The sequence below is a fragment of the Lissotriton helveticus genome, chromosome 1_2, assembly GCF_964261635.1.
Source record: "Lissotriton helveticus chromosome 1_2, aLisHel1.1, whole genome shotgun sequence".
NCBI classification, from domain to species: domain Eukaryota; kingdom Metazoa; phylum Chordata; class Amphibia; order Caudata; family Salamandridae; genus Lissotriton; species Lissotriton helveticus.
Genome location: NC_136058.1, coordinates 81,705,547 through 81,732,497, shown reverse-complemented (window position 1 = coordinate 81,732,497; position 26,951 = coordinate 81,705,547). Strand labels below are relative to the sequence as shown.

At 49.5% G+C, this 26,951-nt stretch overlaps 1 protein-coding gene and 1 pseudogene across 1 annotated transcript in view; one reads left to right on the top strand and one right to left on the bottom strand.

Annotated features, from left to right (window-relative positions):
• The window catches only part of DNAI4 (dynein axonemal intermediate chain 4), a 496,013-nt gene that overhangs the window by 271,081 nt on the left and 197,981 nt on the right, over window positions 1-26,951 (bottom strand). Inside the window, exon 8 of the mRNA XM_078668935.1 lies at window positions 24,627-24,827. Within this exon, the coding sequence (XP_078525061.1) occupies window positions 24,627-24,827 (201 nt within the window). The remainder of the gene's footprint in view (window positions 1-24,626; window positions 24,828-26,951) is intronic.
• On the top strand, window positions 166-23,092 carry LOC144807863 (ras-related protein Rab-22A pseudogene; annotated as a pseudogene).

Sequence of the window (26,951 nt, the reverse complement as noted above, 5' to 3'; positions counted from 1 at the left end):
ACCTGGCCATTTATCAACGTAGGGTCCACCGTTTCTCTCCACAATTGAATAGGGGAGGGCTTCAGCTGATGTGGATTGTACAGCCTTCTTCCATGATGGCTGCAGGGGTCGGGATGTGTGTGAAGGTGGACTAGAAGGCAACCAGAAAGGAACAGCCTACCACCTACCATGGCCCTGCATGAGCTGAAGGTCTGCTTGTTAGTGGACACGAGATTTGGTAAATCAAGACTAGTATGATGTTTTGTGGAAGTCATCTTTGACCCTAACATCAATCCATCAATAGGGGCATCATTTATGACTAAGACAGTATAGTACCAGAGTGAACTTCATAAATTTATAATTTGGCATACTGCGGGGCAGGAATGGTTCCACGCACTAGCTTCAATGTACTATATTGGTTCTGCAGCAGCGATCATTGTATATGACACCACAAATGAAGACACATTTTTGATGGTAAAGAACTGGGTAAAAGAACTGCACCAGCACGCCCGCCCAACATTGTTTTAGCCATTGCAGGAAACAAGTGTGATCTTAATGACATCATAGATGTCTTGGAAAGAGATGCTAATGACTATGCAGATTCTATCCAAGCAGTGTTTGTGGAGACGAGTGTCAAAAATGGCATAAACATAAGTGAACTGTTAGAAGCGGCTGTCTCTAGTTGGCAGAGGTATACACTTCTGACAAATAGGGACACACCTTTTCTAGTCAGGGCAAGGGGATCACACACTTAGATAACCCCTGCTCACCCCCTTGGTAGCTTGGCAAAGCAGACAGGCTTATCTCAGAGGCAGTGCGTTAAGCATTTATGACCACATACAGTAATAAAGTGAATACACTACAAATGGACACGACACAGTAGTATTATAAAAATAAAGATTTTTATATAAGGCTTAGCACAAGACCAAATAACGACAAAAATATACCACAGTCTTAATAAATACTCTTGGAAGGAAAAATAATAATTCAAGCACGGTTTCTTTTTAGCACAAAGTCTTTAGTATCAAAAGCAACTCTTCTTCTTTAAAACACAGTTCTTGGCAACAATGTAACCCACACGGGAGTCACACGACGTTGAGGCAAAGTTAATCCAAAGGTTCGGCGTCGACCGCGAGGAGCGCTACGTCGAGCCCGGAGTCGCACAGACCCCCACAACACAGTACCTTGGAAAAGTGAAGCACTCGATCAGCGGCGTCGAGATGTCCGGCGTCGCGTCTTCGGCGTCGATCGGGCCTCGGAGTCGGGGCGATCTGCAGCGGCGTCGACCGAAGTCAGGCAGGAGCAGCGCTCACGAGATGAAGCAGGATACGGCGTAGTCGATGTCGATGTTGCAAGAGTGAGCAGCGCTCACGGCGTCGAGAAGGCTCGAAGTCGATGCGATCAGCAGCGGTGCAGACACGAGGTCACTTGGAGCTGGAGCCGAACTCACTACTCACTGGCGTTGTTGCTGGCGTCGATCGGGCCCGGCGTCGAGGAAGCGGGACACTGGAGCCGTTACTCACGATGTCGAGCTGGATTCGGCGGCGTCCGTCGGCGTCGAGATTGCTGGATTCTTTCAGAGGTGCTGGATTCACAAGTTCCAGCAAACAGCACTTTAAGCAGATGAAGTCCTTTAGCCCTGTGACTTCAACAGGAGACTGGCACTCTTCCAGCCCTTGGAGATTTTCTTAGCAAAGATTGAGAGTACACACACAGTTCCTCTCTCCTGGTTCCTTGGCAAAAATAAAGAAGCAATGCAGGATTCCCCCAACAAACAGCACTCTGGCAGAAGGGGTAGGCAGTCCTTAGATCAGCAGGCTTCTTGTCCTTGGTTCAGGTTTCCTTGTCAGAAGTGATCTAAATTCTTGGTTCAGGGGTCCTTCTCTTATACCCCTTTTTGGCTTTGATCCCTTTGTCCATGCAGGGGAATTTCCCCCCATCTTGGGTTTGTTGTGGGTGTTGCCAGGCCGAAGCACCTGGCCTATTCACTGTGCAGGGCAGAGTCTTCAGCCGCCCAGCAGGAGCGGAGCCAGCATTGTCACTGGCAGGGGCAGGGCCATCAGTTGCCCGGCAGGAGGTGGGCCAGGAAAGTCCCAGGCAGGCACAGAGTCATCAGTCGCCTGGCAGGGGGGCGGAGCCAGCATTGTATCAGGCAGGGCAGGCTATCAGGAGCTACTCTTCCCCTACTCTCAATGCAAATGCCCCACTCATCCCACACTGACTCATTCAGACCTCTGGAGCCACCCAGCTCCTGTCACACGCACACCAGAACCAGCAGAGACCGGTAGACAGTTAGACAAGAAAATAGCAACTTTCTAAAAGTGCTATTTTCAAACACAGAGTCCAAAAACCATCCACACAAACGGATGCGTTATTAAACCCTGAGTTCAGGGATACCAAACTTGACATTGCACCATGCTCCCCGAGCCCGCTAGGATTATAGCATTAATAATCCTGGCAGCCCATTCTAACTGATGGAGAGCAGGTAACCTTACAATAGTGAAAAACGAATATGGCTGTAATTCACTATTAGGACATGCCAACCTTGTCAGGCTTGTCCTACCTTAGGCTTACAATGCACCCTGCACTTGGGCCTACCATAGGGGTGACTAACATGAAGTTAAGGGAAGGTTTAGGGACTGGCAAGTAGGTGTACTTGCGCAGTCTGCGTGACAGTACCAGACTGCACGTGGTCTAGCAATGGTAGACCTTCAGACATACTTTTACTAGGCCGCTCTTGTGGGTGGCACAACACGTGCTGCAGGCCCACTAGCAGCATTTGTATTTACAAGCCCTGGCACTCCTGGTGCACTCTACTAGGGACTGACAGTAAACCAAATAAGCCAAACATGGAATTCAATCAATACAGCAATTTCACATAGGGAGCACTTGCACTGCGGCACTGATCAGCAGTGGCACAGTGCCCAAAGCATTTACCAGCAAAAACATCGTAAACAGAGGAGGCAAACAGAAAAAATGGAGGAGAGACTCATGCCAATGATGCCAGGTCTAACACGTGTCCCCTCCAGCTGAAATGTGGGGAGAACTACCCTTACCCTAGGGAATCCTCATCACTAAGGCGGAAAAATCTGGACAGACCATCAGCATTGGCGTGATCTGTGCCAGGGCGGTGTTCCACTGTGAAGTCCATCCCCTGTAGCGAAATGGACCACCTCAACAGCTTTGTATTCTCACCCCTCATCTGCATCAACCATCTGAGGGGCCTGTGGTCTGTCTGAACCCGGAAGTGAGTCCCAAACAGGTAGGGTCTTAGCTTCTTCAGCGCCCAGACCACAGCAAATGCTTCTCTCTCTATCGCACTCCACCTCTGTTCCCTGGGAAGTAACCTCCTACTGATGAAGGCTACAGGTAAGTCTCGTGTGAAAATAATTGGGGGGCACTACCAACCAGAATATAAGATCCTTAAGTATTGCCCGGCGGTGTCGCCTCTTGAACCCACAAAGAAGTTAAACTATTGAAGAGGCAGGCGCTGGAGACTGGAAGGCAGGAAACAAGGTTTTTATTTTCTCCGGAGGAGAACACAACGAAACGGACAGAAGGTATCGTTCTGAGGTGCTCTAACTGCATCCCTGAGGCCTGGCCTCTTATACACATGTTTATCTGTTTATTGCATGTAACACATTCTCGTCGATACTTTGATGTACGGAAAGACATCCTCAGAATCCCCCCCTTTCCCAGCCCGTTCCCACGCAAGGTTACAGTGGAAGTCCCCGCCCCGGTCACAACAGGTGATGATCATCGCGCAGCTGGATATTCCGCCGATTCACGGAGTGTGTGGGGTTTGATCGGGTCTCGTAGGGCGGGGGGCTTTGATCAACCCGGGGATCCCTTGCTGGGGGGGAACTTTCTATTGTACGGGGAGGGGCAAGGAACAGTATCGGCAGAGCTGGGTGTCGGCCTGGGAACGAGGAAGACGAACGGGCACACGGGGAAAAGGGGTTTGCATCAAAGGGCCGGGGATCATAAATGGGAAGAAGGGAGGTGTCGCGCTGGGAACGAGGAAGACGAACGGGCACACGGGGAAAAGGGGTTTGCATCAAAGGGCCGGGGATCATAAATGGGAAGAAGGGAGGTGTCGCGCTGGGAACGAGGAAGACGAACGGGCACACGGGGAAAAGGGGTTTTATGATTCGCGGCAGGTGCAGGCAGGGGGGTTGTCAGTATGCGGGGGGGGATGCCGGCGAAGCTAGGAGTGGGAGAGAGGCGCGCTGGCTCTCGGCGGGAGCAGGGAAGCCATGGTGTTCAAAATGGCGGCTGTTTTACGCGCACAAAAAGGTTAAGGAGAGCAAGAGGGCGCCGATAATGTTGACGGTCTCAGTCCAACTTTCAACAGTCCCCCCTTTTCAACATATCTAGCCACCTTGCTTTACTCAATGTCAATTTTCATCAAATTCCTAACTTCGGTATCATACAATGCTCTCATATGTTCGCTTCCAATGTCCACAGTTTTGGGAAAAATACAACTCGCACATAAAGAACACATAGGTGGCAAACATTGAATTCCTAAGCATAGGCCACATATTATAACTACGGGAATCAGGATAATGGTGAGCAGTCTCCAGCCCCAGCTTTTGACGGTGTCCCAGAACCAACCACCAAGCGACCATTCTTCTTGCTCTTGGTGAACTTCCGAAGAGAGTCTGTGAAGATGTTCGATGGCTTTGTACACTGAGGGTGAGTTGTCCGGTATGTATGTACAACAGCTGGACCCAATAATGCGGCATGCTCCTCCACGGTCCGCCAGAACCACATCTAGAACGAGGCGGTTCTGAAGAGCCACCAAACGGACCGCTTGGAGCTCGGCAGTGTTGTTGGCAAAGATGCCCGCTGTGATGTTCATGGTTGTCTCGACTGCCTGAGTCAAATGTCGGATGGCACGGCTGTTTGCCATCGGGCCCCAGAGGGGGACGAGTCCTTTCATAGCATCGAGGAACTGCGCCCCTGTTGAGTCGGCTTGCTCAACGTCTTTGGCTCGTTTTTGCCTGTGGTGATTCGCTGGGGCCACATAAGTTGGAGGAAGGACGAAGGAGATGTAGCAAGTGCCCCCCCAGCCTTTGGGGAGCCAGGTGTAGGCCTTCGTGCCGCAGATGAAATACATGTTTGGGGATGACACAAAGGAAGGTGGATCCGTGGAATCCAGAGTTCTGGTAAAGCGGCAAGCGCTGCGACCCACCAGCTGTGTCCCAAGTCCTTCTACACACATGTGGCCTGTGACGTTGATGACCGTCAGGGCCACAGTCAGAGTGGCAGCCGTTCGTTTCCGCAGATAGGAGAAGGTGGGTCTGGTTGGATTGTTGAACACCTGCATTTCGATTCGTTCTTTAGCCGGGATGTCCATTTGGTTCGAGTCGCTGGGGGTCAGCGGGCAGAAGTGTGTCTTTGTCTTGTTTCGCCCGGCCCCATGAGAAGAATGTGCTGCAGTTCTGCTGGAGGTGGCATTGCCCGTATAGCTCTCTTGCAGGAGGATCAGCCAGGCAAGGCAGGAGCCGTGGACAGAGAAGGGTGAAGGGATGAATGGTATTGAATGTCCAGTGGCATGGGGTAGCAACCCACAGATCCAGCAGTTGGTGGTATTGGTGGCAAGATTGTGCTGGTGAAGTAGCTGCACGAAAGAGTTGTTCCAAAACTCCTTTCGCCTCTCTCTTAGTTGAGGAGAGAGCGAAATTAGATAATGTTCCTTCATGGTGGTAGGCTGAGCAGTGGTTAGGAATGTTTCGTGAGCAGGTGCGTGTTCTTCCATAATCCAGAGCGTAGTCATGAGGAGAAAACAGAGGAGGATTACGATGAAGAGTGCAATTGTCTTTGAGCTATGGAGTCTGTCTATTCTCGGATTTCTGTAGTGGGTATTTCCTGCTGTCTCCGTCGGCTTCTTATTTGGCGCTTCCATCATCTTCTTATCTGGCGCTTCCATCATCTTCGTCTTCAAGGTGCTCGGTAGTGGGCAGGACCACAGACTTAGTTTTAGCTTCTCTCCGGGTAACCCTTGGTAGTTTGGGTCACCGTTCTGAGATCCTTTAACCTAGTCCGTGGCCTACTTAGCCGAAGCTCCCTCCTTTCGACGCAGGAAATACCCTTCTCGAGATGGCACAGTGGGGTCAGGATGTTTTGAAAGTTCAAGTGTCTCAGTATCAGGGTAGCAGTTCAACGATGGTCGGTCCTGGTTCAGGAGCTCTTCTTGGGTGTTGACGGTGTCTGTCGTGGCCAGGGCTGGAGAGACCTTTTTGCAGTGATGAGCGTGCAGCCAGTGTTTCTTCCCCTCCACTCGAAGTGCGGTCCGAGTGGTGATCAGCACTTGCCAGGGGCCCGTCCACCGGGGTTCCAAACTCTTTGATCGCTGAAAATTTCGGATCAGCACGAAGTCCCCCGGCTGTATGGCGTGACCCGGACCCCTGGAAGCATCGGGGATGGCCTGCTGCACCTGCTGATGAAGGACAGACAAAGTTTCAGTCAATTTGTACAGATAATCAGACATTAGGACATCCGGAACGTCATGAATGGAAGTTGGTTTCGGGGCAGACCAGACGCTCATGGGTCGACCGAAGACAACTTCATAAGGGGTTAAGTGATGTCGGGTGGGGGTAGAGCGCATCGATAGCAATGCCAATGGGAGGGCGTCTGGCCATTTCAGGCCCGTCGTAGCCACTATTTTGGCCAGTTTAAGCTTTAGTGTGGCATTGTGTCGTTCGACAAGCCCAGCAGATTGAGGGTGGAAGACTGCGTGGAATTTCTGTTTAATACCCAGCCCATTTAGGATGAGCTGGATAACTTTGGCTACAAAGTGGGGGCCATTATCACTCCATAAAACACGACAGAGGCCATAACGGGGGAAAAACTCCTTTAACAGAACCTTTGCAGTGGCCATAGCGGTGTTGTCACGGGTTGGATATGCTTCCACCCACTTGCTAAATGCGCACACCACGACGAGTACATATTTCAGGCCTTGGCATCTGTCTAGCTGGATGTAGTCCATCTGCAGGACTTCAAATGGGTGGTTTGGGACCCCAAATCCCCCCCGGGGTACTACAGTTCCTTTCCCGGGGTTGTGTTGCAGGCATATTAAGCATTGTTGGACCAGGCGTTTGGCGGAATCTGGGATCTTGTCATTGTGCCAAACCCTGGAGACAAGTTCGATCATGGGGGCTGATCCTATGTGGGCAGGGGAGTGTGCCATGGTTAATATGGGAATCAAGTACGAATCAGGTAGCAACCATCTGTTCGTGTCTTTTGTCCGCCAGCAGCCTTCATCGTCTTTCAATCCCACCCGTGTCCATTCAGTCAATTCGTGTTGTGTGCTAGCCGTTTGTATGTCTCTAATTGTGTCCTTGGCGTCAGTCCAGTTTTCTGCTTGTGACCTGGTCACGTACATATGTGTTGTCGTTCTATTTTCAGCTGTCGTTCGGGCGGTGATGTCGGCTAGTGCATTTCCCTGTCCAATAATGTCTGTCACTTTCTTGTGTGCCTGGCATTTGATAACGGCAAGTTTGTTGGGGAGGAGGACAGCTTCGATTAAGGCGGAGACTAAATCCCCGTGCAAAATGGGTGTGCCGTGTGAGGTCAAGTATCCTCTCTCCCTCCAGAGGAGCCCAAAATGGTGAACCACCCCGAAGGCATACTGGCTGTCAGTGTAAATGTTCGCTGTGGTTCCTGTTGCCAGGATGCAGGCTCGCGTCAAAGCAATCAGTTCCGCTGCCTGGGCAGATCGCTGGGTGATGCGGGCTGTTTCTACTATAGTTCGAGCCGTGGTGACTGCATAGGCAGCGGAAGTGGTACCATCGGAGAGTTTGATGCAAGAACCGTCCACCCACAACTCCCCGTCGGGGTCAGGGAAAGCTGTGTCTCTGAGATCGACCCTACTCCTGGTCTGTTCGTCCGTAAGAGTCACGCAGTCATGTACGGGGTGCACATTGGGATCGTTCTCTGGCAGGGGTAACAGAGTTGCTGGGTTCAGTGTGGTGCATCTTTTCAGGGTGATATGGGGGGCAAGTAAGGTCAGTTCGTATCCAGTCAGTCGTGCACTCGTCAGATGTTGTGTCTTGGTTTGGTTCAGGAGGGTGTCGACTGCATGGGGTACCAGTACCGTGAGGGAATTCGAGAGTACGATCCCCTCACTCTGTCGGATAGAGACTGCAGCAGCAGCTACAGCTCGAAGGCAGGCAGGCAAGGCTCTGGCGACAGGGTCAAGAGTGGCAGAGAAGTAAGCGCACGGTCGTTGCTTAGGGCCGATGGCCTGGGTCAGGACAGATAAAGCGCACCCCTCCCTTTCGTGAGTGTAAAGGGAGAAGGGCTTTCTGTAATCAGGGGTACCCAGGACAGGGGCTGAGCAAAGGGCATCTCGCAGTTCTGTGAAGGAAGTTTGACACTCAGGAGTCCAAGGGAGTGGGAAAGGGACGTCTTTGTTTAGCAGAGAAAGCAGTGGTTTTACAACGAGGCTGAAGTTTGGTAACCATTGTCGGCAGAAGGAGGTGAGGCCTAATAGGGAGCGAACCTGCTTCTGGGTTTTAGGGACAGGGGTATCTAGAATGGTTTGGATTCGATCAGGGGTGAGTTTTCTTCCATCTTTGGACAAAAGGTGGCCTAGGTAAGTGACCTGGGGTAGGCAGAATTGCAACTTCTTCTTGGAGACCTTGTGGCCATTTTCCGCAAGGAAGCGCAAGAGTTGAATGGTGGCGGTAACCGCTAGAGGGGTGGTGTCGGCTGCCAAAAGGATGTCATCGACATATTGTACCAACACCACCCCGTCGGGTAACTGGACTTGGTCTAGTTGTCTTTTGAGGGCCTGGCTGTAGATGCTAGGGCTTTCCGTGTAGCCTTGAGGCGCTCGGCAAAACCTATATGAGCGGGCTTTTAGGGTAAAGCCGAAGAGATATCGGCTGTCTGGGTGGATGGGGATGGAGAAGAATGCGTTCTTGAGGTCGATGACGGAAAAGGTGGTGGCAGTGGATGGAATCAAGGTCAGGATGGTGGTGATGTCTGAGACCACAGGGTACTGGGGTACCACCACTTTGTTGATCTCTCGGAGGTCGATGATGAAACGGTATGCTCTCTCATCTCCCTCTCCCTGCTTCTTGATAATGGGCAAGATAGGGCTGTTGCAAACGTTGCTAACCACTTCCTCTACCACTCCTGCGTCTATCAGTGACTGGATAATCATTACCAATGCCTTCTCGCCCTCTGGCGATATCCGATATTGTGGGAGTTTTGGGAGTGTTGCGTCTGGTCGGACAGTAATGTGCACTGGGTCAATTAACATACGCCCTACGTCCGAATCCGCTTTGGCCCACAGATACGGAGGTAGAGTGTCAAGCAGGGACGCGTCAACGTCGGTGATGGAAAACATGTGTCGGGGGGAACAATGTCTAAGCAGAACGGGGTTGTCGTAAAGAAACACTCGAACTCCATCTTGAGAACACCTAATCGTCGCTCGGAAGTGTTTCAGTAAGTCAAGTCCCATAATGGCGTCAGGGCTATTGGAGGAAAGCAAGAACGTGGTGTCGGTGGTGTTGTTTTCTACGTCAAAGAGAATCGGGGCAGACAAAGGGTTGGTGGAGGGCGTTCCATCGAAACCTGTCGATGTTATGAGTGAGCCAGACAAGGGTGCCCTTGGAATCAGTCGTTTAGATAACGCACTACGTGTTGCGCCAGTGTCTACCAGAAATGGAGACTTGGTACCCAGGACCTTAGCAGTGACATAAGGGCCCTGCTGGTCAACATAGAGCTCGACTGGATCCCTCCCTCGCCATTGGCTGTCCTATGCGAAGGTGTGAGTGTCGTCATAGTCAGATTGTTGATATTGGTTCTGCCTGGGTCGGTCGAACATATTTGGTCTGTTTGATCTGTCATTAGTTGCGTCATTTGGGGGCCCTCGTTGTTGTCCCTTAGGTCTCGGTCCGTTTGCTACATCCCTGGGGTCTTTGTTTCTGATCATTTCCAGAAGAACTGGGCACTGGGATTTCCAATGGCCAGTCCCTTTGCAGAAAGCGCACTGGTCTTCTCTAAGGTCTGTGCGTCCACTGTAGGAAGTCAGAGTGCGGTCCTGGGGAAATGTAGTCTTAGGGACGTTTGTCTGGTAGTTTCCCCGGTATTGGTCTCGTCCTATAGTCACCCCTTGCAGTTTGGCAATCATCACCCTCTCTTTTAAGTCCTTCTTCTTTTTCTCTGTCGCCCTATCGTTTTCATTTTTCTGATGCTCATAATATTGGGCCATTTGGAGAATCGCTGTAGGTTTGGAGGCTGCCCAACTACTCTCGCTGGCCTGTAGTTTCTGGGAGATTTCCGATGATAGGCCCTTAACATAATTCTGGACAAACAGATGGTGTCCGGTTGCAGTGGTCATGTCCTGGCCGCTGTAATCGGAGAACACCGTTTCAAACCGGGAGAAGTATTCCGATACATCCTCCTGGGGTTTTTGGCGACAGGCTGTTACTATCGACCAGTCCACTTTCTTTTCTGGGATTAGGGTTTTTAATTTCTCTACGATTTTATCTGGGAGGTCTAGAATGGATTTCAACGGCTTTTGTCCTGGTCCCCGTTGTTTGTCCAGGTCATCGAGTTGTGACCAGGTATGTCCAAACAGCTCAAGGTGGTCGACTTTCCGGATTTGCTTCCACACATCAGCTGGTAGACATAACCCGAAGAACAAGTCGATGTCAGCCAGGGTCATGATCGTTGAACCCAGGGCTGTACCCAATTCAGTATAGAAGGCAGTGGGGTTTTTACGTAGGTCGGGTAGAGATTTCCGGAATGTCAGTATCTCTTGCCGGTCCCATGGCTGGTAGACCCAGTTGTATACTACCCTTCCCTTCGCATCTTGGTTGTTTGCATCATCGTGAGTCCCTGTACCCCGAGGAGGAACCCAGTAAGGGGCAGCCTCACGTATCGGCATCATGGTGTTAGATTGCTCGGTTGGTGGTTCGGTCACTACGGGGGCTGCGGATTTAGCTCCCGGCTTTCGTTCAGTGAGGTGGCGGAAAACCTCAAGCGTACGCGTAAGGAGGTCCGACACGTCACACTCGCCCTCATCCCCGATATCGACCTTCCGGTACAGAGTCCTTAGGCTCTCGGGACCTTTGTCTCGATATCGGTCCTCGTATGCATTCAAGACATGATAACACAGTCGTACGGTAAAATGTCGTCTGTGACTCCCTGTATACGAGCTGAACATATCTGTGATGTACTCTTCATCATCCTTCCTTTCTACCAGTGTCCTTGCTATTTTGTCGATCCCCGCTCGCTCATCTTTGTCTAGTCTGTTTGTTCTTGCAGGGCCAGCCCCTCGAGTCTCATGGTCGTCTAACGTTGTTGTTGATGCGGGTTTTAATACAAGGGGTTCAGCTGGCACAGAGGCCATTGGGGCCGACGCTGTGGCGGTACCTTCGTTTGTACCTGGGGGTGGCGCGTGCTGCGCCACGGGTTGAGAAGGGGCATATGGAGGGGGCATGTAGATGATAGGAGGACCTAACAGCAGGTCCTCATTGGCTTGTCGTTTCGAGGGTAAATCAGGGTAGAGCATGGAGGGGGTTCTAACCGGACACTGGCTTGGCGTTTCCATTTCTAGTTTCTGTTTAGCTTTCTCTCTTTCCTTTATCTCTTTTTCTAGTTTCTGAGCAGCTAGGTGGGCTGCTTTTCGCAGCTCTTTTTCCAACCTACTCTCAGTTTTCTTTTTACGTTGTTCAGTTTCTTTTCGCCACATGCCGAAGCTGTCAAGCATAGTAGGTGTTGTCTTGTTTTTACCCAGGGCAGTTTCTAGCGTTTTTATTTTATCATCATCGAAGGATCCTATCAGGGGCCATTGACTTTCTTGACCCTTTTTTGTATATTTATGCCATAGTTTACTATAGGCTATAGCGGTCAATCCATGCTTCATGAACATGTCCTTATTAGGGGTGCCTTCCAGTGGGGCTGGATGGTCCATCTCTAATAGGCGGTCCGGGCTAAACAGGCTACTAATCAGTGGGGAGAAGACAGACATGACGGCTCGTAACGAGGGACTAAAAAGTCAGCACTGCCTATCTTATCACTAGGTGCAAAGACTGGACAGAATATTTCTATTCTACGTTGTTTGCAGGCAGTGAATACCTCATGGATCAAAAATAACAAAAGACCAATAAATAACAATGGGGAGAATGAGCAGGTCCGCAAAGATCTGCGTTACCTACCCTTTTCACTATCTGCAAAAAGGGTGGTCTCTTCCCTGTTTGCAGACAGGGAATCTCCAGGAAACAATAGTTTTGCGAACAACAGTTCAGTTTCAAGTGATTATTGAGTGGGGGAGAAAAAATAAGCACGGCTGCTGCCCTACCTATCCTCCACTGCTTGCAAAGAGAGAGCCCGTTGTTTCTCCGTTTGCAGACAGTGAATCTCCAAATAAATAAAAAGAGCAATACTAGTATTTTTTAAACAAACAAGCAATCAAGCAATTATTTCGCGACTTGTCGTGGTTACACGACCTTACCCGGACCGCATGGACAGTTTCCTGTCTTCCGAATCCAGCGCCCGATCGTCCTCTCTTCTTCGTTATCCTCGCGGCACTCCTGATGGTTCCCAGTCAGGACCGTAGATCACTCGAGAGAGGTCTGTTCGGAACCAGTGAAGTTCGGATGATCGGCTGTCAGACGAGGGTCTATCGGACAGACGCGTTCCCGATCGTTGCAGTCGTTCACTTTGTCGTCAGGACCTCTCCCACTGGATCCATGGGTCGCTGATGGGCCCCACGCTTGGGACGCCAATTGTGAAAATAATTGGGGGGCACTACCAACCAGAATATAAGATCCTTAAGTATTGCCCGGCGGTGTCGCCTCTTGAACCCACAAAGAAGTTAAACTATTGAAGAGGCAGGCGCTGGAGACTGGAAGGCAGGAAACAAGGTTTTTATTTTCTCCGGAGGAGAACACAACGAAACGGACAGAAGGTATCGTTCTGAGGTGCTCTAACTGCATCCCTGAGGCCTGGCCTCTTATACACATGTTTATCTGTTTATTGCATGTAACACATTCTCGTCGATACTTTGATGTACGGAAAGACATCCTCAGAATCCCCCCCTTTCCCAGCCCGTTCCCACGCAAGGTTACAGTGGAAGTCCCCGCCCCGGTCACAACAGGTGGTGATCATCGCGCAGCTGGATATTCCGCCGATTCACGGAGTGTGTGGGGTTTGATCGGGTCTCGTAGGGCGGGGGGCTTTGATCAACCCGGGGATCCCTTGCTGGGGGGGAACTTTCTATTGTACGGGGAGGGGCAAGGAACAGTATCGGCAGAGCTGGGTGTCGGCCTGGGAACGAGGAAGACGAACGGGCACACGGGGAAAAGGGGTTTGCATCAAAGGGCCGGGGATCATAAATGGGAAGAAGGGAGGTGTCGCGCTGGGAACGAGGAAGACGAACGGGCACACGGGGAAAAGGGGTTTGCATCAAAGGGCCGTGGATCATAAATGGGAAGAAGGGAGGTGTCGCGCTGGGAACGAGGAAGACGAACGGGCACACGGGGAAAAGGGGTTTTATGATTCGCGGCAGGTGCAGGCAGGGGGGTTGTCAGTATGCGGGGGGGGGATGCCGGCGAAGCTAGGAGTGGGAGAGAGGCGCGCTGGCTCTCGGCGGGAGCAGTGAAGCCATGGTGTTCAAAATGGCGGCTGTTTTACGCGCACAAAAAGGTTAAGGAGAGCAAGAGGGCGCCGATAATGTTGACGGTCTCAGTCCAACTTTCAACACTCGGCCCTCTTCATTCACCTGAGCTAGAACAGCCCCCACGCCATGCTCTGAAGCGTCCGTCTGGACAACAAATTCTTTAGAAAAGTCGGGTGCCTGGAGTATGGGTGCTGTGCACATTGCAGTTTTCAGGGTGTCAAAGGCCGTCTGACAGGCGTCAGTCCAGATCACAAGTCGTGGCTGCTTCCTGGAAGTCAGCGAAGTCAAGGGGTGCACAATGTTACCATAATCCTTGACGAACCTCCTGTAATAACCCGTGAGACCCAAGAAGGCTCTCACCTGAGTCTGGGTTTTGGGCGGTGCCCATGCCAGGATGGTATCAATCTTGGGTTGCAGGGGGGCCACCTTGCCGCTCCCTACTTGGTGCCCCAAGTACACCACTGAACCCTGCCCAATCTGGCACTCACTGGCTTTGATTGTGAGGCCTGCTCTGCGCAGGGCCAACAACACTTCCTGGAGGTGGCGCAAGTGTTCCTCCCAGCTGGCGCTGAACACTGCGATGTCGTCCAGGTAGGCGGCACTGAAATCCTCCAGTCCAGCCAAGACCTGGTTGACCAACCTCTGGAAGGTGGCAGGGTCATTCTTCATCCCAAAGGGCATAACCCGGAACTGGTAGTGCCCATCTGGTGTGGAGAATGCTGACCTCTCTTTTGCCCCATCAGTCAAGGCGATCTGCCAGTACCCAGACGTTAGATAAAACGTACTAAGGTACCGGGCAGCCCCCAACCGATCTATGAGCTCATCAGCTCTGGGGATGGGGTGCGCGTCAGTCTTGGTGACTGAATTGAGTCCTCGGTAATCCACACAGAACCGAAGTTCCGGTGAAGCACCAGGCGCTGCAGCCTTTGGGACCAAGACCACTGGGCTGGCCCAAGGACTGCTAGAGGACTCAACCACCCCTAAGGCAAACATTTTGGAGACCTCCTCCTTGATGTATGCTCTGACCTTGTCAGTCACTCTGTAAGCCTTGTGCTTCACAGGAGTGCTGTCCCCGGTGTCCACATCATGGACACACCACTGAGTGACACCAGGAATCAAGGAAAACAGATCAGGGAATTGTCCCAACAATTGGCGACAATCCTGCTGCTGTTCAGGGGTCAGGGTGTCAGAGAGGACAACACCATCCACTGACCCATCTTGCTCTTTTGTAGACAGGAGGTCAGGAAGAGGCTCACTCTCCTCCTCCATTCCAGCATCTGTAGCTAGGAGCATGCCCACTTCGGACCTTTCTAAGTGGGGCTTTAAACGGTTGACATGCAGGACCCGCAAGGGGTTCCTGGGAGATTCCAAGTCCACCATGTAGGTGACATCGCTCTTTTTCTCCACAACCTTAAATGGTCCAGTCCATCTGTCCTTGAGCGCACAAGGTTCCACAGGGGACATGACCCAAACTTTTTGTCCAGGCTGAAGCTCTACCAGAGTGGCTTTCTGGTCGTACCACCGCTTCATCTCTTCCTGGCTGGCCTCCAGATTTGCCTGAGCAAGATCTCTGAAGCACCTAGTCTGGTTCCTAAAGGCCAGCATGTAACTGTATACATCCTGGGGAGGTTTCCTGGGAGATTGCTCCCAGCCTTCTTTGACCAGACTCAAAGGTCCTTTTACCGGGTGACCATACAAAAGCTCAAAGGGGCTGAACCCTAGAGACTTTTGTGGCACCTCACGGTAAGCAAACAACAGGCATGGCAAGAGGACGTCCCATTTACGCCTCATTGGTTCTTCAAGACCCATAATCATGCCTTTAAGGGTACGGTTGAATCTTTCAACCAACCCATTACCTTGAGGGTGGTAAGGAGTGGTGAACTTATAAGTTACCCCACACTCCTTCCACAGCGACTTCATATAGTTGGAAATGAAGTTGGTGCCCCGGTCTGACACCACCTCTCTGGGGAACCCCATTCTGGAGAAAACACCCATCAGTGCCCGTCCCACCACGGGGGCCGTCACTGTTCTGAGAGGGATGGCTTCCGGGTACCGTGTGGCATGGTCCACCAAGACCAGGATGAACCTGTTGCCCAGGGCTGTCTTGGGGTCCAGGGGCCCAACAATGTCAATCCCCACCCGGTCAAAGGGGGTACTGACCACGGGAAAAGGTTGGAGGGGAGCCTTCTGCTTCCGCCCGCTTTTCCCACTTGCCTGGCAAGTTTGACAGGTCTTGCAATGGATATCTGTATCCCTTCTCATCTGAGGCCAATAAAAATGGGTGACAAGCCTGTCATAGGTCTTGTCCTGCCCCAGATGTCCAGCTAAAGGAACGTCATGAGCCAAACCCAGTAGGAAGGCTCTGAAGCGCTGGGGTACCACCAGCACACGGGCTGACCCAGGCTCAGCAGCCTTAGGCTCGCTATACAGGAGGTCGTTCTCCCAGTAAACAAAATGTGACCCTGACTGATCACCTGAGGTTTGGGCTGAGGCCTGCTGCCTCATACCCACAAGAGAAGGGCACACTTTCTGTTCTGCACGGAATTGCTCCCTGGAGGGACCACCATCCTGCTGCCAATGGGTCAGCTCGGGCAGGTCTCCCAGTTCAGCAACTTGTTCACCTGTGGGTTCCAGGGCATACCCCTCAAGGTCTGCCTCCTCCTGGACCATGGGAACTACGGGGGACGGTTTCCCGCGCCCCCTGCCTCTTCTCTTCACAGCTGGGTCCTGGGCCATACTTTCAGGCTCCAGAACCCCATCAACACCCTTACTTGCTGTCATGGATCGAGTGGTTGCACACACCCACTCTGGCACACCCAACATTTTCAAATGTGTCTCCCTCTCCACCTTAGCCCAAGGGGAGTCTTCCAAATCATTGCCCAGGAGACAATCAACAGGCATGGCGGGCCTTACAGCAACTTGAAGAGTACCTGAAACTCCCCCCATTCAAAGGAAACTTGAGCTACCTCACACTCTCTCTGGGAGTTGTCAGCAGCTATCACAGGGTAGAATGCGTGGGGAACAACCTGCTCTCTGGACACCAAGTGACACTTGACAGCTGTCACACTCGCTCCGGTGTCCCTGAGAGCTTCCACTCTATGGCCATTAATGGTCACCCACTGCCTATATTTCTTAGTGTTACTAGGCAGAGGGTGTGGAGGGACCAATTCCATGTCTCCTAGAGAGACCAGGGACATCTCTGCGGGACCCTCCCCACCATGGGCAACCATCTCCTCCCCTCCCAGGGCTACACTCGCCAACTGACGGGGGGCGGCACGTGGTGGTGCACTGGGTGGTGCACTAGAGTTCTTCAAGGGACACTGAGGATCATAAAAACGGTGTCCCACCTGCTTACAAGCGAAGCAGGTCATGGGGCCCCTACGAACAGGTTTACCTGTCGGGGCCTCTGATTTCTTATCTGGGGGAGGCTGGGAACCCTTCCCTTGGTTCCCTTGGGGATTACTTTGGGGCCCTTTCTGGAACTCCCTCTGTTTACCCTTGTCCCCCCACTCTTCTGCTAGGGACCCTGCCCACCTTTGGCTGAGTTTCCCACTGGACCCTTGTGGACCCTGGTACTGACCCAGCGGTCCGCCTCTTAAGCAAGTTTTCTAGGGTTAGATATCTTGCTATCAATAAGGTGCTGGCGCAGCTCTGGAAAACAGTTATTAGACAAGTGCTCCCAAGCAAACAAATCATAAAGAGCATCATAACTTTCCACTTTGCTGCCCTTTACCCAACCATCCATGGCTCTGCAAAAATATGACACATATTCCACCCACGTGGTACCAGGCAACTTCTTACATTCTCTAAAGGCCTGTCTGTACTTTTCTGGGGTTAGGCCATACCTTAACATTAAAGCATCTTTCATATGAGTATAAGACATCCTATCCTCAACAGGCATGTCTAACAGGGTATCTCTTCCCTCATTCACAAAGCGACCCCACAACCCCGCTCCCCAATCCTTCTCAGGGACCCGGTGGGCCAACAATGCTAACTCATATGCTTTAAACCATTGACCAATATCCTCATTCTTCTGAAAATCTTTGATCACATCTTTAGGAAAATAAAACCTACTTTCTGCAGGCACAGATGGGATGCTGCCACCAGAGGGATTCAATTCTAACTCTTTAGCTTTGAGCTCCAACTCCCTCATCCTGGTATCACGCTCAAACGCTAACTTCTCTCTTTCAAACTCTAACCTTTTGATCTCCATGTCAGCTTCTCTCCTGCCTCTTGCATTCTCTATCTCCAACTGCCCATTTATCTTAAGTTTTGCCATTTCCATGTTGTAAGCTCGCTCTTTCGTCCTTTCTTCTCTTTCTTCAGGAGAAAGACCTTTGGAGGAAACACTGCTGCCAGGAGGGGATGTGGGCCCATTCACTGGCACCTCCTCCTCCCCTTCCCCTGGCGGTACCACCACCGCATCAGAGGGATCTCTGGCCTCTACCCAGGCCTGCAATGCTTTGAGATATTCTGGTTTGTTTTTGCAGCCTGTGGTAGGAACTTTAAATTGCTTGCAAAAGGATTTCAGATCCTTTAACTGATAGTCGTTGATCTTACTCCTATCAAATTACTCCACAATAACAGCAGGGGTAGTGACTCCGGCATCACTCATGGTCAAAACTGGCAGTTTAAAAAATCAAGTTCCAGGAAAGCGGAGAACAAAAATAGAATCCTTCCAAATTAGATTGTGGCTGCGCTATGGTCTGCTTTCACTATGTAGCGACCACTAATCACTGCACATGGGTCATAAATGCAAAGTTCAAATCCTCACCGCTGACCCACCAATGTTAGAAGCGGCTGTCTCTAGTTGGCAGAGGTATACACTTCTGACAAATAGGGACACACCTTTTCTAGTCAGGGCAAGGGGATCACACACTTAGATAACCTCTGCTCACCCCCTTGGTAGCTTGGCAAAGCAGACAGGCTTATCTCAGAGGCAGTGCGTTAAGCATTTATGACCACATACAGTAATAAAGTGAATACACTACAAATGGACACGACACAGTAGTATTATAAAAATAAGGATTTTTATATAAGGCTTAGCACAAGACCAAATAACGACAAAAATATACCACAGTCTTAATAAATACTCTTGGAAGGAAAAATAATAATTCAAGCACGGTTTCTTCTTAGCACAAAGTCTTTAGTATCAAAAGCAACTCTTCTTCTTTAAAACACAGTTCTTGTCAACAATGTAACCCACACGGGAGTCACACGACGTCGAGGCAAAGTTAATCCAAAGGTTCGGCGTCGACCGCGAGGAGCGCTACGTCGAGCCCGGAGTCGCACAGACCCCCACAACACAGTACCTTGGAAAAGTGAAGCACTCGATGATCAGCGGCGTCGAGATGTCCGGCGTCGCGTCTTCGGCGTCGATCGAGCCTCGGAGTCGGGGCGATCTGCAGCGGCGTCGACCGAAGTCAGGCAGGAGCAGCGCCCACGAAATGAAGCAGGATACGGCGTTGTCGATGTCGATGTTGCAAGAGTGAGCAGCGCTCACGGCGTCGAGAAGGCTCGAAGTCGATGCGATCAGCAGCGGTGCAGACACGAGGTCACTTGGAGCTGGAGCCGAACTCACTACTCACTGGCGTTGTTGCTGGCGTCGATCGGGCCCGGCGGCCGGCGTCGAGGAAGCGGGACACTGGAGCCGTTACTCACGATGTCGAGCTGGATTCGGCGGCGTCAGTCGGCGTCGAGATTGCTGGATTCTTTCAGAGGTGCTGGATTCACAAGTTCCAGCAAACAGCACTTTAAGCAGATGAAGTCCTTTAGCCCTGTGACTTCAACAGGAGACTGGCACTCTTCCAGCCCTTGGAGATTTTCTTAGCAAAGATTGAGAGTACACACACAGTTCCTCTCTCCTGGTTCCTTGGCAAAAATAAAGAAGCAATGCAGGATTCCCCCAACAAACAGCACTCTGGCAGAAGGGGTAGGCAGTCCTTAGATCAGCAGGCTTCTTGTCCTTGGTTCAGGTTTCCTTGTCAGAAGTGATCTAAATTCTTGGTTCAGGGGTCCTTCTCTTATACCCCTTTTTGGCTTTGATCCCTTTGTCCATGCAGGGGAATTTCCCCCCATCTTGGGTTTGTTGTGGGTGTTGCCAGGCCGAAGCACCTGGCCTATTCACTGTGCAGGGCAGAGTCTTCAGCCGCCCAGCAGGAGCGGAGCCAGCATTGTCACTGGCAGGGGCAGGGCCATCAGTTGCCTGGCAGGAGGTGGGCCAGGAAAGTCCCAGGCAGGCACAGAGTCATCAGTCGCCTGGCAGGGGGGCGGAGCCAGCATTGTATCAGGCAGGGCAGGCTATCAGGAGCTACTCTTCCCCTACTCTCAATGCAAATGCCCCACTCATCCCACACTGACTCATTCAGACCTCTGGAGCCACCCAGCTCCTGTCACACGCACACCAGAACCAGCAGAGACCGGTAGACAGTTAGACAAGAAAATAGCAACTTTCTAAAAGTGCTATTTTCAAACACAGAGTCCAAAAACCATCCACACAAACGGATGCGTTATTAAACCCTGAGTTCAGGGATACCAAACTTGACATTGCACCATGCTCCCCGAGCCCGCTAGGATTATAGCATTAATAATCCTGGCAGCCCATTCTAACTGATGGAGAGCAGGTAACCTTACAATAGTGAAAAACGAATATGGCTGTAATTCACTATTAGGACATGCCAACCTTGTCAGGCTTGTCCTACCTTAGGCTTACAATGCACCCTGCACTTGGGCCTACCATAGGGGTGACTAACATGAAGTTAAGGGAAGGTTTAGGGACTGGCAAGTAGGTGTACTTGCGCAGTCTGCGTGACAGTACCAGACTGCACGTGGTCTAGCAATGGTAGACCTTCAGACATACTTTTACTAGGCCGCTCTTGTGGGTGGCACAATACGTGCTGCAGGCCCACTAGCAGCATTTGTATTTACAAGCCCTGGCACTCCTGGTGCACTCTACTAGGGACTGACAGTAAACCAAATAAGCCAAACATGGAATTCAATCAATACAGCAATTTCACATAGGGAGCACTTGCACTGCGGCACTGATCAGCAGTGGCACAGTGCCCAAAGCATTTACCAGCAAAAACATCGTAAACAGAGGAGGCAAACAGAAAAAATGGAGGAGAGACTCATGCCAATGATGCCAGGTCTAACATGAACTATTCATAGAAATTAGTCTAAAACTTCCATGTCGCTAGTGGCAAAGGCTTTAATCTTAGAAAGCGGACATCTGAAATCAGACGTGGCTGCTCTTGACCAATACTGAAACATTGAGACTGTTTGTGAAGTAGGTGGTCCGAAAGTTTCAGGCTTGGATTCAGACACCTAGTCCATCTTTGCCTCTCAATGAATGACTAGGAAGCAAATAACTAGGAGTACACTAGAACAAAACAAACTGGTGTTCGGTTTCCACATTCATTTTCTACCTACCCTTTTGCTAAGGTTTAGATATTTTTGCCTCCACAAATTAAGAGACATTCGCCTTTAAAGGGAAGCAATTTTCACTGATTTACTTTGCAAGGAGATGTTAATTGAGCTCCTAGAATCCTTCGGGCAATTTTAGAAAATACATTAACTAGTTTTTATAATAAAGATAAAGGTTTTATAAGCTGTAATAGGGAACTCAAGCACTTTGGAAGTATTTGGCGACTGACTTGTTTAGGCATTTGGTTGATGTGGGCTACATTTTAATGTTATGAGCCTTATATTTGTAACAAATGTTTTAAAATGGTGTGATGTAGATATGCTCAGCTTCAGATTTTTTCTTCAATGTGGTTTTGCTGAGAAATATGGACAAGAGTGCATCATGCGTGCCCCCCCCTCTCCCCGGGCCGATTTCAGCCCTGAGGTTCCCGTACCCCAGGGACCAGGACTTGAGTTGCTGCTTGCCCCGGAGCCCACCCAGGGCATCCTGTCCACATTGCTGTGGACCGTGAATTAGCCTGAACGCCCCTGTGGCCCCTGTCGGCTCCCCACCTCCAGCGGAGCCAGCATTCCTCTCACAGAAGGGGAGCTGCTAAACGTGCAGCTCCCTGTCTGTGAGAGCAATCGTTTCATCTGTTTCCCTGCCCAAACTGCTGAAAACTCAGCTACCAGCAAGCGGGAGCACTTTCACAGCTCCAGTTTCCTGGGAGTAGAGTTTGTGTTTGCTCTGACTTGGCGGGAGCTGTCATAGCTCCTGCCAAGTAAGAGCAAAATGCTATGTCCCAGGGGTGGGCACCCCAGGACATAGCAGGAGGGTGGTGGTCCCTAGGGACATATATGGCACACGGACCCCCCTCCTTCTGTTTACATGGGCTGGCCCTGGGGATGTGGTGGTCCCATGTGCCGTTTATGGCTCGGGACGGGAGCTGCATGGCCACCCTCACAGTATTATATGTTGTGTAGGTCTCTGGAAGGTGGTGGTCCCCAGGCCTATGGGGGGTCCATACAGCTCCCCACAATTTGTTAAATGTATTGCCCCTGGGAGATGGTTGTCCCCGTGGCTTGTAGTACGACCAGAAAGGGCGTGTCATGCAGCCCTCTCTGCATTATTAAAATGAAAGCCCTGAGAAGGAGGTGGTCCCTGGGGCTTTCAGGAAGCCCAGGAGGGGAGTTCACATGGCCTCCATCCACTATGTAAATAAAGCCTCAGGAGGTGGTCTCCGGGGCTTTAAGAGCCTTGGGAATGTGGACCAGGCCTTCCCAAGAGCTCATTTCAAAGCAAGCGCAGGAACCTGTTTTTTTTTTTTTTTTATTCACCAGAGTAGTGGTTCTGCCCCGTTTTTTGGTGAAAATGTAAAAAATAAATGCTTTTTAGCCCTGACCCTTTTTTTAACATTTTTCTAGAGACTCATGCTAAAGCCAAGTCTCAAAATGGCTGTCGCAAATTTCTGGTTCAAGTTAGGTTTGATAATAACATCTTAAATTATGTGAAAAAAACAAGTCACTGAAACTGAAAAAAAACCAAAGGTTAATGTGATTTTAAAGTTGGATTTTCAAATGAGTTAAGAACTTATTTAAAAACATAAAACGCACTGAAATTCACTAGTTATAGTTTAGTGAATTAATCATAAATTGTGCCCTGTCATGCACTCCTTATGACTTCACATATTACATCACTCATTACATGTTAAAAGACATTATTGGTGTCATGAGTGATGCGGCCGGCAAGGTCCTGCGCCCACTCCTCCACACCTGGGCAAACTCTCCATTGTACAAAATGGGGAGTCAGGGAAATAGTTCTGAGACACTGTGAATTAAATGATGTTGTGGAATTAGACACAAAAGACCTAAGATGCTTAAATATAGATAAGAAGGTCTTTGAACATTTATGAACATAAACACAGCTGTACCGCTAAAGTTGTTGATTAAAGCAATGAATCTAATTATTGTTTAATGTTTGTTTTGTTTATTAGGTTTCTTACAGAATGGAATGGACTTAAGAGTAATAGTCACAAAGTTTGCTGCATTTTGGACTGGCAAAATGGGATTTAATTAATTATACTGTGAAATAGCTAACAATATAGCTCATTAATTGTTAATTATTGAAACTGATTTGCAAATAATTGCTCACTAGTGAGGCAATTAATAGAGTTGAAGTATTGATGAATTTCTCTCTCTTGAAAATATGAACACACTGTCTAATAATTACTTTTATTGTACTAAATGTGTTCTTTCTTTCAAAAATTACACTTACTCTTTAGTATTTTATTTATGTCTATTGAGCATACACACACAATGCTTTAACTAGTATAAAAATGTGAAACAAAATGGTGATCCATATCCTGATCAAGGCTATACATTAGCCAAAACACAATTTTGGCATGCATGAATAAAGACACTTGCAATCACTCCACACGTGCTGGAGCCTATTGTGAAAAGCAACAAACGATTTAGTGACATTTTTGGGATGGTGTGCCCTTATGTAAGGCAGCCTCTCTCTCGCTCTCTCTTTTCTAGAAATTCCCTCCATACCTGGTGCATCTAAAATGCCCTTTACCACACTTGGTTTTTTTCTAATATGTAGCAGATAGGACATTAGTTGTAAAAGGCCAAATTGCAGACTACATAGTCAGTGACTTAATATAAAATTATGGGACCCATGCAAAATGTGATGAGCAATTCTCTTCCATATCTCACAGTTATTCATACTAAGGACCTGATTAAGAGCTTGGCGGTCCATTGTACTACTGAACCCGTGTTGGAGGTGCAGTGGCGGTCAGGAACCACTGTATCAGTGGTCCAACCGCTATATTACAAGTACAGCGGGCGGAATGTTTTGGGCCTGCTGCAACCGCCAGGGAATCGTGTTTCCTGGCGGTCTGGGGAAGCACTATGCTTGGCGTTGCTGCAGCGGCACTGCCAAGCATATTATGAGTTTTTCCACCACCAGCCTTTTCATAGTGATGAGCCCGCAAAGAAAAGGCTGGCTGAGAGTAAACAACCCTCTTGCCCCTGTGCACTGGGATGCATGCAGGGGGGCACAGGGTGTGCCTCCCTGTGAACATGCACACCCAATTTCTGCACGGCATGGACTAAACCGTCCATCCCATGCAGAAACTTGCTTTGGCGTTCCGATTGCAAAGCCTTTTTTTAAAGGTGCGCCCGCGGGAATACAAAATACAAAAGGACTGCCCACCAGGCCAGAAGAAAAATCCTAATCTGGCAGGCGGGTGGTCGGCAGTCAACTTTGGCCGTGTGGGGCAGTGACGTATTACTCTGCTCCAACACCACCAAAGTCGTAATCTGAAAGGTGGAGAGCCCTCTACACCACAGGGGTTGCGGGGAGCTGCGTTACAACCCTGCACATTGTAAACATTGCTAAAACTTGACTATCTCCTAAACTATTGCAACCCTTCAAATTCACAATTTACATCATGGAGGGGTTTGGCGCTAGAAATTGTCTATATTGATTTAAGAAATACACAAATGAAATATAAGAATTATTCAATTATTAAAATGTAAGCAATTAAAGTGAGGGAAAATGATTATCTTTTTTGCACAGGTGTAACGTGAAATGGAAGTTTACCTGTAAGAATAGGTAACTGACGATAAGTTGCAAGTTTGGACTGAAAATTATTCTCCATTAGAATTCTTTCCATGAAAAATAAATCGGTCTGAAATTTTGCTGAATGCAATATTTCATCTGCAGCATTTGACGTTTCTTCAGGAATTCGAGCTAGAATAATATTTTCGACATCCATTATAGAACTACTGGCACCGCTGCTATCTGAAAAATAAAAAAAATATTTTTAGACACTATGATGTTAAAATGCACAATAATATTTATCAAATCATGCATAGTATCAAAAAACTATTATTTCTAGCATGGTATCTTGATTACCTGTCCCTAATACAAATGTACAAATACTTATGTTGGAATCAGGGATACAGGGACTCAACAACACAGAGGCAACTTCCTGGCACGCTAGCTCAGGTCACACCCATGGTGTATCGTTTCTTGAAGGCGAGCCGGTTAAACATCTCATTAACAAGTGGTTGTAGACACTAGAAGTGCAAAGTTTTGTGATGGCTCCACATTTTTTTTAATATTTAAGTTTTGTATATTTCTCAAAAGGTTTTTGCTTTACCAGGGGCATTTGATTAATTCGTTTGTGTTTGCATAATCTCGAGGATAAGTTTTACTTGCCCATCGGCCTACAAATTGAGCCTCTCAAGAACTATTATTTTGAATTTGTTTGAGGTGGACACAAATTATATGATGGTGTTCATGTTTTAATCATTTACTTGAACATCTTGAAGCTCAGCATCCCACAGACAAGATCGCTCCTCAACCCTTCGAAATATCTGGGATTCAATCAAACCAGAACTCATATGGCTACCAGAGAGCAGACCATGTAGTTCAAAATGACACAAAGTCCTCAACAAGAGTTGGCTTGGTGTCAATTACATGTTTCATGTTTCTTAATCAACGCTTGAAGCAGTTACAATCAGGCAGTAGTAAACATGTCACGGAGATTAGCAAAATATATCCAGGAGGGTCCTCATAAGTACTCTTGAAAAAGTTCTTGCTGACAAAAGGGAATCGTCCAAAAGGGATTCAATTTGTGGGCTGGTAATGAACATTTATAGTTAAAGAAGAGTTTGTGGTTGGTTCAGATCCACAAAACGCCCAGAAATTACAGTGTATCCAAGAACTTTGAGAGCTAAATTAAACCTCTCCAGGCAAGGCTAGGAGGTAAGGGTTTTGTTTCGGCTGAGAAGCAAGGGATTTGGAAAATGTAGTGCACCAAATTCATCTCCCACCACCAGTGAAAGCAAAGGAAATGTAAGCTCACTAGCGAGATAAGTACGATCCATGAAGTTTGCAATGTCAGCTTAATGTGCCACACATGAATTGCCCTGAGCCACGGTTCCCTGAAGGGAACGTTTTTCAGGATTCCAGGCAGATGTTTTACACCTTCAGCTGGGTTGAAATGAAACCAATTGTCACGGAGACTACTGAATCAAGTAAATAAGCAACAAGAGAAGGTTCTAATTGAGGGAGATCTAGTATTGTAGAGAGAGACTTTAGTTTTACCTACCGAAATAATGCTTTATGTACATTTAAGATAAAAACATAATACAATTACAGCTGGATATCATGAAAAATAAAAGTAGTTGAATCTCACAATAGTTCTGTTAAACTGTATTTATTTTAAGGCTTCTTGAAAAAAAGCTGTAAAAGGGGCTGTCACTTCATGATGATTCAATTTCTGTTTTTTACAACTGACACAGTTGTGCACGAAATGCAGTTCTTGTTTGGTGCAGGAAACTCCCTGAAAAGACCAATTGCCACAGAACAAGGAGAGAGAAGGTATTCTAAGCCCAAAGATGTTTAGATTCTTCTTGTCCTAGCCACCGACCGAGATGGCCGTGCAGGCTAGTAGCGCCGCCGTAATCCTCCCTTCAAGTCTCTACTGTGGCGGCGCAGAGGACGATATCGCCAGGAGAATGACTCTCGGCGATGTGTGCAGCTAGGGGGCAGCGGAGGATGTAACTATGGACCGGCTGGTGCTCGTGGCGCGGATCGGCGCCGAGGAGGGTGCTGTGGTGTGGTGAGGCCTGAGGCTGGGCCTAAAGCTGGGGCCTCAAGTGAGGCAGTGAGCCACAGGTCGGCGCGTGGCGGTTCCGTGTTGGAGGACCAGATCAGACACTGGCAGCAGGGGAGGTAAGCGGCTGTGGTGGGGTTTGAGGCTCCCCCTCATCGCGGCTGAGTGCGGGCTTCCTTGGAAGCCCCGCGGCAACAGGGGCCATGGACGAGTTTGCAGGTCGGCTGTGTCTGACACCCGGCAGGAGCTCTGCCCCCTGCGGCTGTGCCCCCCACCCCTCACACATTCTATCGGCAGCCTGC